The following is a 20382-nucleotide window of genomic DNA, read 5'->3' on the forward strand; positions in this document are numbered from 1 at the left end:
ATTGGAAAATTGCTGTTGTCATCCCCTTGTTCAAGAAAGGATCAAGACAAAAGATGGAAAATTATAGGCCGATTAGCCTAACCTCTAGAATTCTAGAATCCGTTATTAAGGATGAGATTTCTAAATTCTTGAAAGTGCAGGGTCAGATTAGAACAAGTCAGCATGGATTTAATAAAGGGAGGTCATGCCTGACAAACCTGTTAGAATTCTTTGAAGAGGTAACAAGTAGGTTAGACCAGGGAAACCCAGTGGATATTATCTATCTAGACTTCCAAAAGGCCTTTGATAAGGTGCGTCACAGGAGGCTGCTGAGTAAAGTGAGGGCCTCTGGTGTTCAAGGTGAACTACCGGCATGGATTGAAGATTGGCTGTCTGACAGAAGGCAGAGAGTTGGAATAAAAGGTTCTTTTTTGGAATGGCAGCTAATGACAAGTGGTGTCCCACAGAGTTCAGTGTTATGGCCGCAGCTGTTCACTTTATATATTAATGATCTGGGTGGAGAGACTAGGGGCATTCTGGCGAAGTTCGCCGATGATACGGAGTTAGGTGGACAGGCAGGTAGTTCTGAGGAGGTGGGGAGGCTGCAGAAAGATTTAAACAGTTTAGGAGAGAGGTCCAAGAAATGCCTGATGAAATTCAATGCGAGCAAATGTGAGGTCTCGCACTTTGGAAAAAAGAATATAGGCATGGACTATTTTCTAAACAGTGAGAAAATTCATAAAGCCAAAGAAGAAAGGGATCTAGGAGTGTTAGTCCAGGATTCTCTAAAGGTTGACTTGCAGCTTGCATCCATGGTTGAGAAAGCAAATGTAATGTTGTTATTTATCTCAAGAGAGTTGGAATGTAAAAGCAGCGATATGTTTCTGAGACTTTATAAAGCTCTGGTTAGGCCCCATTTAGAATACTGCGTCCAATTTTGGGCCCACAGCTCAGGAAGGACATACTGGCACTGGAGTATGTCCAGCGGAGATTCACACGAATGATCCCTGGAATGGTAGGTCTAACACTCGATGAACAGCAGAGGATCCTGGGATTGTATTCAATGGAGTTTAGAAGGTTGAGGGTAGATCTAATAGAAACTTACAAGATAATGCATGGCTTAGAAAGGGTAGAATTTGGACATTTCCTGGGAATTTGTTTCCGTTAGGCTGGGAGACTAGGAACCATGGGCACAGCCTTAGAATTAGAGGGGATAAATTTAGAATGGAAATGAAGAAACATTTCTTCAGCCAGACAGTGGTGGGCCTGTGGAATTCATTACCATGGAGCACAATGGAGGCTGCGACATTAAGTGTCTTCAAGGCAGAGATTGATAAATTCTTAACCTTGCAAGAAATTAAGTGATATGGGGAGAGTGTGGGTAAGTGGCATTGAAATGCCCATCAGCCATGATTGAATGCTGGAGTGGACTCGATGTGCCAAATGGCCTTACTTCCACTCCTATGTCTTATGGTCTTATGGTGACTTGCAAATAAAGTGAGTCTTCCTTTTTTTCCTAACAAAATGTGCCATCTCACATTTATCTATGTTGAACTTTACAAATCAATCATTTCCCCATTTTTAGTCTATTAATATTGTCCCGTAAATTGGCACAGCACTCCTCAATATTAACTGTTCATTACCATTTGGTTTAAGGCCATATGCAAATTTAGAAATTTTTTTTATTATTTCAAAGCCCAAATTATTTGTATAAATTGTGAACAACAGTGGGCATAGTTATGATTCTTGTCCAACAACACATCCCACATTGTGCCACTCTGAATAACTACCCTATAGCCCCATTCAAACTTAGTGCCGACTTATGACCTCTCATTCATCCATATGCCCTGCAATGGCTTATGTGCTATCTCAACTCATACTCCCACTTTCTGCCTACAAACTTGAAGTTAACCAGCAACCCATTCTGTCACTTATCTCTTGACTCTGCTCTCCCTGATCTTGTTAATTAGCCAATAATGAGTACTCTTTGAATATTTTTGAAAATATAAGTAAAATGCATCCACTACATTACCATTCCATAATTTTTTCATTACCTTCTCAAAACATTCAGTAAGATTGCTCAATTTGGTTGTAGCTTCATGGTGCACTTTGTCAGCTGTGAATCATAGCAGCAGGAAATATGGTTGCAAATGTCTGCTGGTGAGAAGGTCCATCTTACACTTGGAAATAACAATAATTATCCCAATATTGTTTAAAGGCCCCCAATACCTCACATCTCATAACCTACTTCACCACCTCCCCCCACCCCGGTCCACTCTGCCACCCCATACCCACCTCCATTCACCCCATGTATCCTACTGATATAGTCCCACTGGGACAAGCCTGAGATCAATGCAGTATGAATGGAAAATATTTCATATTCCTTAGGAAAAAATGCAAACCTTTAATCATCTAACAATAGCCTCCACAAGCACATTATTATGGATATTGAAAAAAAAACACATTCAGTTGCATAAAAATAGCTTATAGTATACTTAATCCTAATGGCTTATTTCAACAAACCAAAAACTAAATCAACAGTACAAACTTCATTCATTTTCAACTGAATGAAACACCCATAGTGGTGAATCCAATTCATACTAAAACCCAACCAAGTATTCAGAATAGCCACAGCTGTCCAAACAATGGAGAACTGTCTGAGTGGGAAAGAATACAAGGTGCCTATTTCAATTTCAAAGTAAAATGTCAATCAATGGATGGATATAGATGGTTCTTTTTCTTCCAAGTATCAACAGCAGATTTCTTCTCATCAGCTATACCTGTCACATCATTTAAATTACAGTTCAAAACATGATGATACAGGTTGGCAAGACATTTTCTTCCATTTTTCACTGCTGCGTGGCAGTTTCTCCATTGAAAAGTTATGTAACGAGGGCCAATATATCTTCAAAAGTCAAGCCCATAAATCACTGCCTGAACTACATCTATATTGTAATATCGCATCTCAATGCGAATTTTAAGGTACGGAAACAGTTTACACTCACCTTACAAAATGTTCCAGATTCTTCAGCATCGTTTTCATTTTCTTCACAAATTCTTAGACGTTACTTTAATGGGCATCCAAAACCACACATCACCAGATGAAAATAGTGTGCAGGAGGAAATGTGATTTTTACACACCATTTAAAATGGAGAGCCTGACCTCAGAAGGGATAGGTATTCCTGACCCACAACAAAGGCTGGAGGAAAATGGAGTATAAAGGAAAATTGAATTTCCTCAAATAAAGCTGTGGATATTCATGCTTTGAAATGCACCCAAGCTTCAGACTATATGCATCCCAAGGGAAGTTAGGGACCTGTGCCTGGATGTTTGCTCCTGGGTGGAGTGTGCAGAAATGAAAGCCTTCCCCAGGTCCATGAACCTGGCCTTTGAAAATGGCTGCCTGGGTGTCAGCTTTTTAGTCTGTGGGATTGAGCTTTGTTGGAAGTTGAAGCAGGACACCTTGGAAGAACTGAGGATGTTTCCAGCTGCAGAGGTGGGCTGGATCAAAGGCCAGCCTCAGGGTTCCAACACTGCATCCAAACTTCAAAAAAATTAAAAATAAAGCAGGGAACTTCCATCAGTTCTCATCCATCATCATTCGCCTATGCCTGCACACATTCCCAATGATGCCAACCAATGGCAATGACAGTCAGTGGTACTCCACCCAACCCACAAAACCACTCAGACACTGTATGCCAAATGTAACCCCAAGGTCTTCATTTACTCATGCTAGCTTTTGCACCTTCACCCATGCCCATGGTCCATTTTGTCATACTTCTGTTAATGTGCAATGATGTGTCGAGCGATGACCATAAAGCCTATTCCACCACTCAGCAGCCTTTGCTGTTACAACTACCATGTCAATTCATCCAAACCTTGCATTGAGCCAAAGCCCAGGCCCCATCTAGAGCTGAGATAAAGATAATTTTCTCTAAATTAATATTGCAATTGCTAATTTTCATTCTAGCTTTACAGAGTTTTTAGGCAAAATCTTCTCTACTGTTGAACAATCCCAAATTATATCTGACCCCTTTTATGGATATCAGACATCTCAAAAACATGATCCTTACCACTGCACCCCCACATCCCAAAGTGTTTCATGATATCGTGATATCTTACCTTTCCAAGGGGGTACCCCAAATACTCAATCAAACTCACAAAGTTCAGACATGCTCTTAGCAGGTCTAACGTGTATATTTGGCTTCTATGCTACAATGATGCCAAAACCTCACTTCATTGGAGGTATCACATAATTTAAATGCCCATCTGTAAAACTTAAATCTATAAAAGCCACCCTTCCTCCAATCTGTCTCATGTGAAAATGGGAAGTGTCATTTTGGAGCCAGGACTTGAGATTTCAATCCATTTCCAGCAAATTTTTCATAATACAGAGCCTCTCTCTCATGGCAAATAATTGGCTTAATTGTCTGTTGTAGAAGTGAGTTTGGAGAAGACTTGTGTCTGTTGTCTTCACAACATTGATAAAGTGATGAATAATAAAATCTCACTTTTACATTCATTCAACTAAATAAGAGCCAACATTTCATTCGTTTTGAAAGGTTTGTTTTGGTATTGAAGAATAATCCCAGAGGAGCTTCAGCATTAATTGCTGAGCTATGGATTTGGTCAGGTATGTGAATAGGCAAGATATAGAGGGATATGGCCCAAACACAGGCAAATGGGACAATGGTATTTTGGGAAATCTGATCAGCATGGACAAACTGGTTTAGGGGGTGTGTTTCTGTGTTGTACGACTCTATGACTAAGTGCACAATCCCTGTGAAATAGCAGGCATCCTACTGGGTGATTCTGAAATCAGCCATGCAGTCCTAATCAACTAATCTCCAGTTTATGTCAATAGTTTAAAATAGCAAGCAATCTCTTTCTTTAACATTACAAACAAAGATTTAAAGGACAGGACATTTAAATGTGTTGACAGATAGACAGCTCCATTTTCTTATCACTTCTGACAGTGCCTTTTGACAAGTCCCCTTGTCTTCTTGACAACTCCCTTTAACAGGTTCTCTTGACAATTCCCTTTAATATGCCCAATGACAGGTCCTTTGACAAATTCTCTTTATGCACTTGACAGGTATCCGACGGTTAATTTTGACTGGTCTTTTGTAAGTTCCAATGCACTTGATAGAATTGAGATTATGCACTTTTTATGCACATTTGTGACTATTTTCAATGATCCCAGATGGCACCTGACCTGCTGCAAAGGGTGCCTTTCGTCTCCCAAATGTATCTGGGGACTAGATCCAAAGAACTAACCTGTATCTTGAAAAGGTTACATTGACTATTCAAATAAATCAGTAACGTTCAGATGTGCTCTTTAACAGCTCCAGTCTGCTCACTTTGGGGTCACACTCGAAGTCTACTAAAATCCAACTTTTTTGTGCAGGTAGCTGAAGATTTACATGGCTAACTGCATGCTCTAACCCCATCCTCTTTCCCACAAAACTGGGAAGTACAGTGTACAATGATGGTGCTCATGATTTTTGGACCACTTCTGGCATTATTACCATAATGTGGAGATTGTTGGCAATGCAAAAATATGGTCTTAAAGACAGTCATGCCATTGATCTCCACATCCTTGAAGCAATGCGCTTGTTTAAATATATGTTTGAAAGATGCATAACTTAGGTAATCGGGTCTAGACTTTTAGCACCAAATTCAAGAGTTTGGTTACACTTACCGAAGTGACATGTAGAATATCCCTCCACAGCATGGTCTCTCGAGGAAACTCAGACAAGTCGAGGAAATTGTCAACAGCCACTTGGCCAATCACGTCATGGCGGGAAAACCTGTCAAAGTCATAGACACTGAAGTGAAGCTTCCGATTGGCCAGCTCGTTGTAGGGCACAGAAAAGAGGAAGGCTTCATCGAAGACAGGGTTGAGAGTTTTGCGGTGGACTTTAGTCTGGTGTTTGGTTTTACGGTCTGGCAGCAAGTATATCTTCACGTAAGGATCGGATGTTCCCGAGAAGTCCTTGGCAGGCAGGTTGACAGCCTTGTGGATTTTGACAATCAGCTGCTCCAAGTCGCAGTCATACTTCAGCACAAAGTTAAGTTTGCCACATGTACGATTGTTCCTCCGTCCATCATCAGTGTCCACTGACCTCTGTTTGTACAACTCAGGTTTAATCCGTCCAATGTCCATTGGCTTTTCCTGCCTTTGGTACTGTTGGATGTCAAAGTCTGGATTGGAAAGATTTAACTGTCTTCTTATGGAATTGTGTCTGCAACCAAAGATTATTATTATTATTCAGTGAAAAATTACATATTTTACGTAGTCACAGAATCATAATGGCACATGAGAAGACCATTCAGCCCATCAATATCATAGATATCCCATGACAGTTTGAATGGCATATTTATGCTTTCATGTCCATAACAGTATTTTTTATTTCACATTACTTTCATTCTGATCGGAAATGCTCTCTTGGTTAATTAACTCTCTTGGATAGAATCTTAGAGGAGAGATGAACATTCCACCCATCAAGATTAGAGTGGTGCTGGAAAAGCACAGCAGGTCAGGCAGCATCCAAGGAGCAGGAAAATTGACATTTCGGGCCGAAGCCCTTCTTCAGGAATGAGATGATGAAGGGCTCCTGCCCGAAACATCGATTTTCCTGCTTCTCAGATGCTGCCTGACCTGCTGTGCTTTTCCAGCACCACTCTAATCTTCTCTCTGATCTCCAGCATTTGCAGTCCTCACTTTCACCTATTCCACCCATCAAGTCTGTGCCAGCTCTTTCAAAATGCTACCCATTATTGTCTCCCAATCCCACACATGCACCAAATGCATAGCTCTGAAAATGTCTTCAGGTATTTATCCCTTTTTCGTACAAGGTCAAAATATGCAACACCAATTTTATCAGCTGCGGCCGAGGAAAGAGTAATGCCCTGCTTTTTTAAGTGGTTTCGGTATTTTTAAAAAACATAAAATCACTGAGGGTACGGGCATTGCAGGCAAGAACAGTATTTGTCAACCACGCTTCATTGCCCTGAAAAGTGACGGTGCACCTTCCTTTTATGCTACTGAGGGATTTTGATGTAATCAAGTGGCTTGCTAGGCCATTTCAAAGGTTAATCAAAGGTCAAACGCATTGATTTAGAAACAAACTATCACCAGGGGACTCCCTGCTTTTATTCAAAGAGTGTCTTGTGATCTTTAAAGTTCTCCAAAGTAGTAACATGGGGCTCTCAGAAAACTGCAGTCTACCTCAGGACAGCAGAGGCTTCTGATCATTATAAATGTAACTTCCATCATTTAATTAGTGTCCCTTGAATGCTTTTCCATGACTCTTCCAACTACCATATGCCCATGTCACAACCTTTTTCTCTCCCCATTCATTTGTAGAATGTGATCTTTGCTGGCAAGGTCCTGCATTTATTATCCACATCTAATTGCCCTTGAGAAAAATCTGCAGCATAGTTGCCATTGAACAACAACAATTTGCATTTATATAACACGCATAATGTTGTAAAGCATCCCAAAGTGCATCGCAGGATCGTCAAACAAATTTTGACCCCAAGTGATAGGATAAGATATTAGTGACGATGACAGAAGTCGATCTTAAAGAGGGTCTCAAGCAAGGGAAGAGAGGTCATGAAAACAATCTCAACACACATGAGACCAGAATAAGGGAAGTGCAGATATCTGAGATGTTTGTGGGGATGGAAGAGAATGCAGAGGGAGGAAAGGAGGGGCAATACCCTTGAGCCATTTGACAATAACAACAAGAATTTAAAATTAAGGTGCTGCTTAACAGGGAGCCACTATAGGGTAAAAACAATGACTGCAGATGCTGGAAACCAGATTCTGGATTAGTGGTGCTGGAAGAGCACAGCAGTTCAGGCAGCATCCAAGTAGCTTCGAAATCAACGTTTCGGGCAAAAGCCCTTAATCAGGAATAAAGGAAGTGAGCCTGAAGCGTGGAGAGTGAATACAGGTGTAATAGGACTTGGTGCGAATTAGGACACAGGTAGAATTTGTGATGATCTCAGGTTTATAGAGTGTGGCCACTACCAGCACAATCCCTTTTACCCCACCCACCCCCCATCCACAAATGGAACATAAAATATCCAACCTTTCACCAGGGATTTGTCTAAGTTCAGTCAATGAAAATGTTGATGACCAGATTTCTTTGTTGTCTGAACTTACAACTATTCGATTTGATTTTAAATATTTATATATGCTAGTGTTTAAGTTTAAAACTTTAAAAAATCTTCTAGGTGTCCTTTAGACCGCTCCCATTCATCTGCATGGTGAACCAATGCTACCAGATTTGATTGGACATATCCAATGAAGGCTTTATTGTATCACTTCCTGCTTTGAACCATCCTGCCTCAACATTATTGCCTTTGATGAGCCAATGTCCATTCTCAGTCAATGAAGAAAACTGTAAATAGTTTCTTTCTTGATCCATTCAATGTTTCTAGACCGAATCAAATGGTGAAAAATTATGGGCATGGGGGTAAGAGTGTGGATGTCTCAATTGCTGCAAGAAAGGTTGGTAGCCTGCCAACTAGACATTCAAAAGCACCATGAGCAGACTTAATAAGGCATTAGTAGGATTTCTGACTCTCAGCGGGAGGAAGGACCACTCTCTGGAATTACCAGGCCACTTGATTCACCAGCAGCTCCAACAGTACCAGCAACACCAAAGAACAGGGTATGCTGATGAGGCTGAAGGTAGGCCTCATATCTTCAGGGTCCATGGATCTGGCTTCCATGGAACTGAAGTCCAGTGGAATTTGGCTTGGGCTTATTGATAATTCACAGAAGGGGGTGGATCCTAAAGAACTTGCAAGTAGGAGGAAGATGGGATACTATCTTCCCCGGATGCTTCCCCCCAAGGTCAAAATACATTCTCAAGACATAACACACCCCTTTATTGCTGCCATTTTCTGCACTTTCAAACAAAATTGCAAACCTCATTCTTGCCCAATAATATGCCAACCATATTATTATATGGGCAGTGCAATGGTGGGGTTAATTGGGTTCTTAACAAGGTAAATTGGCCCTGAATGATTTATTTGTATATGGCTGCTGTTTCATGGGGCTGGAAGCAGGATGGATGTGAACTGTGCTTCCTCTTTATATTTCATGATCGATCTGCACAAAATAGCAGAGAGAGTCTTGTCCCCCCTACTGAACCCCATAGTCAACATTTTCAAGATAAATCTGCAAAGCAACTATTAAAAATCTTTGTGGTGTTGCCCACTATAATCTTACTTCTTGAATGTAATTTGCATATGTGTTCTGGAGATTAATTAATCCTAAGAAATTTGAAAGGTTACCTCAGCAGTCGATAATAACAACTGGAACCTGATTTCTAAATTACAAATTGTTGGGACTTTGACAAATCACTAACTTCCACAATCTTAGAATCCAAACACAGTGAGTGACTCTGTTTTGCATATGTCTCTCTCCCACCTCAAGAACCACTGACCTGGAAGATGACGTGGGCTCCGTTACTTGCCGATGCATCCGCATATTATGAGCACAATTCTCCTTGTTCTTGGACTGGACATCCACAGGAATATCAGGGGACGTGTGGCTGATCTTCATCGCTGACTCTGGGTAGGAGGCAGGTTCAGTCATAAAGTCCTCACTGTACTCATGCCCATCTATCTCGTTGTCTGTGTAGTGCTGCTGATCCTGTTGACTGTCCTTGTGGTTGGATGACTCACTGCGTTCTCGCCACGGGATCCAACACAATTTCCAGGAAACAAACAGTGAGACTCCAAAAAGGGCCAGGCCACAGGCAGTCACCACCAGTGACAATAGACTAATGGAAATATCTGAGAAAACAAGAAACAAGTCATAACTGGAGCATTCTTTTCATTAGAATCATATTTTTATTTGTTCTTGGGATATGAGCCATTTAATGCCTACCACAAATTCCCTTGAGTAGGCAATACTGAGCCACTTCCTTGAACTCTTGAAGTCTGCATGTAGTGTAGATACATTTACAAATCTGTTAGGAAGAAAGATCCATGCTTTTGTTCTTGCATTTTTGCTGTTATCAGTGATATGGGCCAAAGTCAGGATGGTGTGTGACTTGGAGGAGAACTTGGAGTTGTGGTCTTTCCACATATCTGCTGTCTTTGTTCTCCTAGGTGATGGTGGTTATAAGATTTGCAAGGTCCTGTCAAAGGACCTTTGATGAATTTCTGCAGTGCATATTGCAGATGGTACACACTGCTGTCATTGTCCACAGTGGAGGACGGGGCAAATACTTAAGATTGCCAGATGTGTCTAAAGTTCTGGATAGAATACAATCTTGAGTGCTGTTGGTGCAGGCAGGTGAAGTATGTTCCACTACATGCTTGACTTATGGTTTGTAGATCATAGAATCCCTACAAGTGGAGAAAAAGGCTATTTGGCTGATCCAGTCTGCAGTAACACTCTGAAAGGCATCCCAACCAGAGATGGTCCCACATCCTATCTCCATAACTCTGCATTTCCCATGGTTACTCCAATCCACCTAACTTGCACACTACAGGCCAATTTAGCATGGCCAATCCACCTAACCTGCACAACATTGGAGAGTGTGAGGAAACCGGAGTGCCCAGAGGAAACCTATGTAGGCCAGGGGAGAATGTGCAAACTCCACACAGTCACCCAGAGCTGGAACTGAACTTAATCCCTCGTGCTGTAAGGCAGCACTGCTAATACATGTTGGGGACTTGAGAAAGGAGTTACTCTGCACAAAGTTCTCAATCTCTGACTTCCTCTTGTAGCCACAGCATTTAGCAAATTGATCCAGTTAATTTCCTAATTAGAATCTGGTCTGACTGCAGTGTAGAATGTTGTTTGATAAGTTGTGTTGGCAGCAGGTAGCCACTTCATCCTAACTACCTGGACTCATTTTCCACATTGTCCTGAAAATACTTTTCCTTCAAACCTATTTTGCTGAAAAAGAAGTGACCAAATGGCGATTTGGCCAATTTCCTGAAATTGGCCCAAATTCTCTCAAAAGCAAAACACACCATCCAAGACTGATTTTCATCATATACCCTAATGCACACTACAGCTACTGAAAAGTTGTATGTGGTTTTCTAAAACCATTTTCATTTACTTAAAAATCAGGCTACCCCCAGATAGTGAACATGAATATTATTTTTGCTTAGATTTGGTGGTGACCCCATTTTCAGCTGAAAACTGAAACATGTTACAACTCATGAATGCATTAAGCAATAGTGTATGGTGAATACACGGTTATCTTCCTAAGTCTTGTCTGATCGTGCTGGCTTCAGGAGATTTTGTATTTGGAAATATGCAAATGATTTTGAACAGAAACTTTACTTTGGAAAAGTGGTATAATTTTGAATTTATTGTCCAAGGATGATCAATTGCAGCTGAAGCTACCACACTAATATATGCAATCCTGCTTTGAAACTACTATTGAATCTCCTTCCACCATCGTGTCAAGCAGCATATTGCAGATCACAACTCACCCACATAATTACAAAAATTCTCATCACCTACTCTGGTTTATTCACCAATTATTTTATATCTGTGGCCTCTGGCTACCAACACTCCTGTCAATAGTAACAGTTTATCAATTAAATTCTCCTAGTGATTCCAAACTTTATTGTACATCTCAAAATACACGAGGAAGACAAAAGGAAAATAATTCTGAGAAATACAGATTTAAGTTTACTATTGAACTAAACCGAGTCCATCGCCCAGAAATTATTGCTGCTGATATTCGTGACTGAGCACACAATTAAATTTCTCTGACATTCTCCTTCTATTTTAGCACAGGGCTTTTAATGATTTATTTTAAATTCAACAGTGTCGCCATATAAATAGTAACATAAAACAATGACAGCTGTTTGGAACTCTTATAAAGTGTTTTATATGTAGCAGAACACCCCAAGGTGCTTCGCAAAATCAGTATCTGATAAAAGTTGACACTGAGATAAATGCTGAGATAATGAAGCAGATCACAAATGCTTAGTCACTGAGCAATTTATAGCACAGAAGGAGGCCATTTGGACCCTCGAGTACGTGCTGGCTTGCAAGAAGAATCAGACCGTCTGTGATCTATATTACATAGGCTAACACAGAAACCAGAAACTGCATCATTGCCCTATAAGTTTATTTCTTACAAATATTCTTACAATTTCCTTTTAAACTCATTGCTAGTTTGCTTCTACCACCTTTGTGGATAACAAGTTCTAGTTGATTGCCAATCACCAGGTAAAAATATTCTTCCCCACATTCCCCTGAACGTCTTGCTGAAAATCTTAGAATGTGTGTTCCCTTGTCCTCATACCATCAGCTGATGTGAACAAATGTCATACATATCTATCAAATCTCCTCTCAATCTCCTTTGCTTAAAGGAGAACAACCCCAAGCTTTTCCACCGCAAACTGAGAGCTAAATTCCTGAACCCATGGAACCATTCTGTTGAATTTCTTTTGCATCAAGGGCCATTATATTATTTCTAATGTGAAATGATTAGAACTGGATACAATACTCCATTTGGCCTAACCCGCCGTAACATTTAAAAAATAATTATAACTTCCCTTCTTTCTATAAATAACAAAGTCTTTTATGAAATTCAGATCCCAAATACTTTACTAACCAGTCTTTCAATATGTTCTGCCATCTTTTTCAAAGACTCAAGCATGTGCATTGAATGCTCCCTCTATTCCTGTACACTGTTTTGAATTCTGCCATTGAGTCCATGTTGCCTCTCTCTGTCCCTTCAGCCAAATGCATCACCTCCCAGTTCTTTGTAATAAATTCTATCTCTCACTTCTCTCTCCATTCTGTTGAATCAATCTGCGTTGTTATAGTTGGGTTAATATCATCCTCATTGCCCTTCCAGATTTGATTTCATAGACAAATTTTGAAATTTTACTCTCTATTCCAATATCCAAGTAACTCACATGTTTGGTGAGAGTTAGGTTTTGAGCTACACTTGCAAATTTTCATCCTGGTTTTCAATTTCCTGCATGGCTTCACTTCTCCTCAAACCTGTAATCCCCTCTAAACCCACAACACTGCAAGATCATTGCAGTCTTCTACTTCTGGCCCATTCTCTTAGCCCCTGTTTAGTTACATCATTACTATGGCTGCTTTTATAATTGAGCCCTAAGATTTGAAAATTCCTCCCTAAACCTCTCCAGCTGCTTTAATTTTCACTCCTTTAAACATACAATGAAAACTTGTTACAGAAGTATGTAATTTCATCTCCTTATGCTTAGTGCCTAATGTTGTTTGACATTGTGCCACACATTAAAAAGGGCACAATATAAATATAGCTGATAGCAAAGGGAATGAGAATGGGAGAGCTTTACAGAGGAAATTCTACAATTAGATGGCTGCAGAGACTACTACCATTGTTGTAGCAAAGGAAGTGGTGACAAGAAACCAGAGTTGTAATATTTTCAGAGGACTCTATAAACACATCTTCAAAGTTTGAAAATATAGTAAGGGACATTTGATTCCAGAAATTAATATTTTATACCTCGTGGACTGGACTATCTAGTGCATTCTTGGCTTGCCTCCATATCCAATCTCTGTAAAATTATGAGATCATCCCAAACGCTACTACCTGTGTTTTTACACTGAGTTTGGTTCAGTTATCACCTCTATGTTTGCTGACCTAACTGGATTCTCTACTTTAAAAACTTACAAGCTTCCAAGTTGTCTGAGTTATTCTAGTTATCAATGCTCCTGCCATTGGCAACAATTTCTCAATGAAACGATTCATTTGAAAATGATTCAACTAATCATTTGAAATGTTGTTATATATCTTTGAAGTCACATTGAAACAAAGCGTATATTTGAGCACACAAATTCTGACTTCTTAAACCACCCCCTATTTTAATTACTCCAGCATTAACAATTATTCCTTGAACTAATTAGGGCTCTATGTCTGGAAAACCTTCCATGGAACTCTCTGTACCTTCTTTACCTCCTTTGGTTCACTCCTTAAAACATACTGGACAGAATTTGGTCATCTGCCGTAATGTGTTTCGATGAGGCTCAGTGTCAAATTGCATTCTGAAGTGCCTTAAGGATGTTTTGTTAAAGGTGCTATATAGATGCAAGTTTTTGATGAATTGAAACAAGAAACAATTTTCACTGAACTTCAAGCAGTATAGTATTCTGTCAATAGGAGAATTTAGCTGACAATCTTTGGCTGTTTTCTCCTTTTAGAGTGATTTGATTTTTGGTTTCTTATCATCCTCTAAGAAGCAAGCGTCAAATGAAATTTTGTACAAATACATATTAACTTTAGAGGTGTCTTAAAACTTCACCCTTCCCAGTGGACTTTGCCATTTTATGTTTCCACATGCATCTCAATTTGCTTTGAGTCAATGTGCACAAGACATTGTGCAACTTGCACCTTAAACCCATCCCTGTAGGACAAAGGAGGGATATGCCTATTATTGTATGTGGTACATAGGCTAGACTGAAAAAAATCACCTGAGAACTCCAGTTTGCATGAGGGTGTAAATGATCACAATAGATTAATTGTGGAACTGAAGCTCTAATAAGATGATTTATAAAGTTATTAATTGCTAAGCTTTTTCAGGGGCAGTACCAATAATCTCACGGCACTGACTCCTTCCATCCATTTATTGTCTGCCACTTTGGCAAAAATACATATTTTATAGTGCCTTGTCAAAATTAACTAGTATTGCAATGTTGAACGCTGTAAAACTACCATTATGCGATGAGTTTAACAGAAAGATAAATCCAATTGGATTGGAAAGTGAAATGAACAAGTCTAGATTTTGCAATGTTAAAGTGATTGGTTGTCATCATTATTGTGGAATAAAACAATGTTAGGCACCTGGTATTTTTATTATATACATGTATATGCAAGTTAAAACACAGTTCCAGAAACCACTAATGTGTTTGCCATATTTCTTCATACATTGGTACCTCACTAATAGAGACAGCATTCAAACACATGAAGTAGCATGAATCTGGGGCTCTTACAAGCTAAACATGCCAGAAAAAAGATGAGTTGAGACATTTTTAAATGACATGCTAAATCTAAATTATTTCCAAACAACCTGTCAGCCGGCACAGGTAGTTTGGAGTGGCATGGTGGCTCAGTGGTTAGCACTACTGCCTCACAGAGCCAGGAATCTGGGTTTGATTCCCACCTTGGGCAACTGTCAGGGTGGAGTTTGCACATTCTCCCTGTGTCTGTGTGGGTTTCTTCTGGGTGCGCTGGTTTCCTCCCACTATCCAAAGATGTGCAGGTTAGGTGAATTGGCCATGATAAAGTATCCATAGTGTTAGCTACATTAGTCAGGGGAAAATATAGGGTAGGGGAATGAGTTTGGGTGGGTTACTCTTCGGAGGGTTGATGTGGATTTGTTAGGCTGAAGGGCCTGTTTCCATACTGTAGGGAATCTAATCAACCACGAAAATTCAATTTTATCAGTGTTGTAAAATATTACATATTTTAAAACTACAATTTTCTGTTTATTTTATCTCAATTTCATTTTTGCTAATCCTATCTTAATTCTGCTTTCTCTATATGATCTTGAGATGAATCATGAAATAATAGGCTTAAACATTGATTGGTTAAAGAGGTATGTTGTTTCTCAAATAATAGGTATCCTGTAGATGCTAGAATGCTATATCATAATCCTGATGATGACAAGTTGCCAGTCAAGTATCCATACAAAGCCTCTGGGTTACTAAAAGCAAGAGGAATGACTATTCCTTCAATGGTGAATGTAAAATCTGGGCTATCAAACACAACTGAGTTCAAATCTCACCACAACAGTTCAAAGCAAATAGTACAGATGTGTGTTTTGTTTTCAGACATGAGCACTGTGATCACTGGGGGTCAATCTGGAAGCACAGAAGTTGCAGCCTTGTGGTGACATTTTGAGATCATTATTCCAGAGATTACAAGTTCACATCCCACGCTGTTGTATGATACATTATTTGTGTTTTGATAGCATTATAATTAGAATTTTATTGGATTGCTTTACATGATGCATATTAAAATGGCCTATGTTTAAATATTGATGCTGAATGAGTTTTCACAAAGCGAAATAATTTGTTTCAGCATTTATAAAATAATACGTCTTTATTTTAAGTGATGGTTGTGTTCTTTAAAATTGCAACTTTAAGAGAAACAATTTTAAGTGAATCATAGATTTCCCTATTAATCAATGTTAAAGTTAAAATTAAGTTTCAGACACATTTTTCGAGAAAAAAAATCAGTATACAAGTTGAAACCCTGACTGTTCATATGCTACAACACCCATTCTAAATGAAGATAATTTTTATTATTAAATACAAAATACATACAATATGTAATATTTTTAAAAATTACAATTGTGCATAAGTTTAATTTTGATCATCCCTCCAAAAGTGAATGGAGATTGTATCATTACAGATCAATCCATATAGTCTTCTATTTGAAAGAATGTAAAGTTAATGATGCATTGATGCAGAAAGTGTCAGGTTAAAAGTACCCATGAACAGCTGGGAAACAAGGCCAATAGAATGTGTTAAGGCATGTTACATTTCATGAATGAGTTGCTGGTGTTGCATTCTGCAGTTACAGAACCACACCAACAGGATTATACACTTAAAGCATTCAGATCTGCTTGAAAGAAGAGAGCATGAAAAGATGTTGATAAAAGAAATTTAAAGAGTTTAGATTGAATTTATTACTTGTCAGTGTGACTGTTCTGATATTTTCCTGGTTGGCCTTCCACCCTTAAAGTTGACCGCACCAAATTCTGCTGCTTGAGCCAACTTGCACCATGTCCCACTTATGCATCTCAACTGTACTCACAGCCTTATATTGACTTGTGGGTCAGCAACATCCTGTTTTAAAAATTCTCATTCTTGTTTTCAAATTTTGTACAAAACTCAGATACAGCTGCACTTCGAGTATTGTGTAGTTCTGGTCACCCCATAATAGGAATGACGTGGAAACTTTGGAAAGGGTTCAGAGGAGATTTTCTTGGATGTTGCCTGGTATGGAAGGAAGGTTTTATGAGGAAAAGCTGAGGGATATGAGGCTGTTTTCATTAGAGAGAAGAAGGTTGAGAGGTGACTTAATTGAGACATGCAAATTAATCAGAGGGTTAGATAGGGTGGACAGTGAGAGCCTTTTTCTTCAGATGGTGATGGCTAGCACGAGGGGTCATAGCTTTAAATTCAGGAGTGATAGATATGGGACAGATGTCAGAGGTAGTTTCTTTACTCAGAGAGTTTTAGGAGCATGGAATGTCACTGCCTACAACAGTAGTAGACTTGCCAACTTTAAGGGCATTTAAATAGTCATTGGATAAACATATGGATGAAAATGGAATAGTGTAGGATAGAAGTTTCAGATTGTTTTCACAAGTCGAGGGCTGAATGGTTTGTACTGCACTGTATTGTTCTATGTTTTATATTCTATCCCTTCATTCCCTCGTGTGCTTATCCAAATCTGGCCTCTGAGAGCCTGCGATTTTAGTCACATCACCTTTGGTAGCTATATCTCCAACTGCTGTGCCCTAAAGCTTTGGGAATTCCTGCCTTAAACCTCTGCACATCTCTACCTCTAACTTCATTTAAAAAGGTGCTTGAACCTGCCTTTTTGACCAAAGATTTGCTCATTTTTCCTATTGTTTACTTATGTGGCCCATGTTTCATAACTCTCCTGTGAAGTCCCTTGAAGCTTTCTATTGGTCTTGTTTCAGTATTTTTAATCCTGATATCTTTTCCTATCAATGCTGAGCACCTCATGCATGATTAACTTTATATTCTTTCAAAATAATTTGATTTGATTTGATTTATTATTGCCACATGCACCTAAGTACACTGAAAGGCTTTATTTTGCATGCAGTGCAGGGACATCGCATGATACAAAGATCATATGGTGATTGAACAGACTGAGGGATATAAAGTTACAGTTGCAAAGAAGGTGCACAAAAAGCAGGATCAACATTTGATTTGAAATTTGAGAAGTTTATTCAAGAGTCTAATAACAGCAGGGAAGAAGCTGTTCTTGAACCTGTTGGTACATGTGTTTGTATCTTCTGCCTGACAGAAGAGATAGGAAGAGATTATAACTGGGGTGGGAGGGCTCTTTGATGGTGTTGGCTGCCTTTCCGAGGTAGTGAGAAGTGTAGTTGGAATCAATGGATGGGAGTTGGCTTGTATGGGCTGTGCTCACAGCTGTCTGTAGTTTCTTACAGTTCTGCAGAGCAGTTGCCATACCAAGGTGCGATACATCCAGGTAGAATGTCTTCTATGGTGCTTCTATAAAAATGGTGAGAGTTCTTATGGCCATGCTGAATTTCCTTAGCCTCCTGGGGAAGAAGGGGTATTGTTGTGCCTATCTTGACCGTCACATTAGCATGGGTGGTCCAGGACAGATTGTTGGTGATCATCACTCCTAGGAACCTGACGTTCTCAAACATCTCTGCCTCATCACTATTGATGCAGACAGGGGTGAACCCTCCTCCTTGCTTCCTGAAGTCGATGCTCAGCTCTTTAGTTTTGCTGATGTTGAGGGAGAGATTGTTATCTTTACATCAACTAGAAGAGTATGTGGTTTAATTGGTAATTTTACAATCTCCATTTAAATGTATTCACTTTCATAGGATTATCAAAATTAAACTGTATATACAATTATAATTTTAAAAATATTATGTATTATATGTCTTTTGTATTCAATGCACATGTCAAAAAAGTGTGGTGCTGGAAAAGCACAGCAGGTCAGGCAGCATCCAAGGAGCAGGAGAGTCAGTGTTTTGTGCATAAGCCCTTTATCAGTCCTCACTTTCTCTCACGTTGTTGCATATGAACAGTACAGGGTTTCAACTTGTAAATTGCGTAAATGTCCCTTGGTGTTTGGTGTTATTGTTGTCCAAGCTGTGCCTTTCACCACTTCAGTATCTCTCTGAATGAGTCACCCATTTATGACAGAAGTAAGGAGCATTTTTCTTTCTCCTCACATAGAGTAATGCATCTTTGGAACTTCCTCAAATAGATGCTGGAAGCAAAATTCTTTGAGACAGAGGCTGGTAGAGTTTTGATAAATAACAGAGTGAAAGGTTATTGGCAGGATTGAGGAATGATCAGATCAACTGTGAGCTTAGTGAATGGCAAAGTAGGCTTGAGAACCTGAGAGACATACTCCTGCTCTTAATTCATATGTTTGCATGTTCATATCTCCCAAAATGCTTGATAGCCAGTGAAGTACTTTTGAATTGTAGTCACTATTGTAATGTAAGAGCAGCAGCCGATTTTTACATAATTATCACCCAGAAACAATAATGTTGTAACACATAATTAGGGAAAAGAACTCTGTAGCACAAAAGAAGATTGCATCAATATGGAGAACAAAGTTACAAAAAGATTTAAACTTCGCAATGACAAATATAAATTTGATGGATCAGGAATCAATGTAGATCAACAATGGTGCAAGATGAGTCACACTGAATGAAGTGTTTTGGCACATTTGATGAAGGTAAAGGCGCTATAGAAAAGCAACGTGTTGTTGTTGCTGGAGCTAGGGTATGGGTGAAAGAGTTTCGAACGAGCAAACTCTCATCAACACTGGTTTGGTTGTGGTTCTTCTCAAGGGCAGTTAAGAATGGGCAACATGTGTTGGCTTTGACAAAAGGCCCATATACCACAAATGAAGCAGCCATTATTGAATTTATTGCAGGTACATAAGGATAGAGGCGATGGAGTAACAAAAGCTCCTGAATTACAACCCAAAATTGCCAAGAAAATAATTGAGCTAAAGTGATATATCAGCTACTTAGACACAGTGACACAATACCTGAGGAGACTGAAGCTCAGCATGGTGGTTACCACTCTGCAATTGTTAACCACGTCTGCAATTTGGTACCAATTAGGTACTCTACATGTTATGGACATCCACATTCAATCATTTGTCTACACATCACTGCAGTGAGATGCAGCTGAAGTTTAATGTACAGAATGAAGGAAAAATTCAACCACTGCCAACAGGAAACATATTTTTATTGACCAGTGAAATCTATTATAGTTTACTGAGCATGGCTTCCTAGTCCAAACACTAAGGTTGGTGCAAGGATTGGAAAACAAGACAGGAGGCTGGAATTGCTAATGATTTCCTTAAAAGTGTTTGTAAAGACATGAAACACTTCAGAATCTGAGAAAAGTCTTCATTTTCACTTTTAAACATTTTGTCAATCACTGACCTGCTGACTGCTCTCTGTAAGTATTTGTTGCATATTATATATTTTTTTTCTTTGCCTTTGGACAACTAACACTGATCTTTATCAAACATATGCAAGAGTACAGTAAATTCAGCTCATTGTTGCTGGAGCACACTTTGCAACATTTGCTTTTTGCGGCCTCTCAATGTTGATTTTTAGATATATGCTTCTCGGCAATATTC

The 20382-nt window shown here is 39.3% G+C and overlaps 1 protein-coding gene across 3 annotated transcripts in view; it reads right to left on the reverse strand.

Annotated features, from left to right (window-relative positions):
• The window catches only part of syt9b (synaptotagmin IXb), a 99967-nt gene that overhangs the window by 55512 nt on the left and 24073 nt on the right, over positions 1-20382 (reverse strand). For all 3 annotated transcript variants that reach the window (XR_011963753.1, XM_072592547.1, XM_072592546.1), the window contains exons 2-3: positions 9445-9796; positions 5682-6225 (exon numbers count right to left, since the gene is read on the reverse strand). Coding sequence is in view for 2 of the 3 variants with exons in the window: in XM_072592547.1 (XP_072448648.1) it covers positions 5682-6225; positions 9445-9796 (896 nt within the window). In the remaining variant the exon portion in view is untranslated. The remainder of the gene's footprint in view (positions 1-5681; positions 6226-9444; positions 9797-20382) is intronic.

The sequence above is a fragment of the Chiloscyllium punctatum genome, chromosome 22 (genome assembly GCF_047496795.1).
Source record: "Chiloscyllium punctatum isolate Juve2018m chromosome 22, sChiPun1.3, whole genome shotgun sequence".
Classification (NCBI taxonomy): Eukaryota; Metazoa; Chordata; class Chondrichthyes; order Orectolobiformes; family Hemiscylliidae; genus Chiloscyllium; species Chiloscyllium punctatum.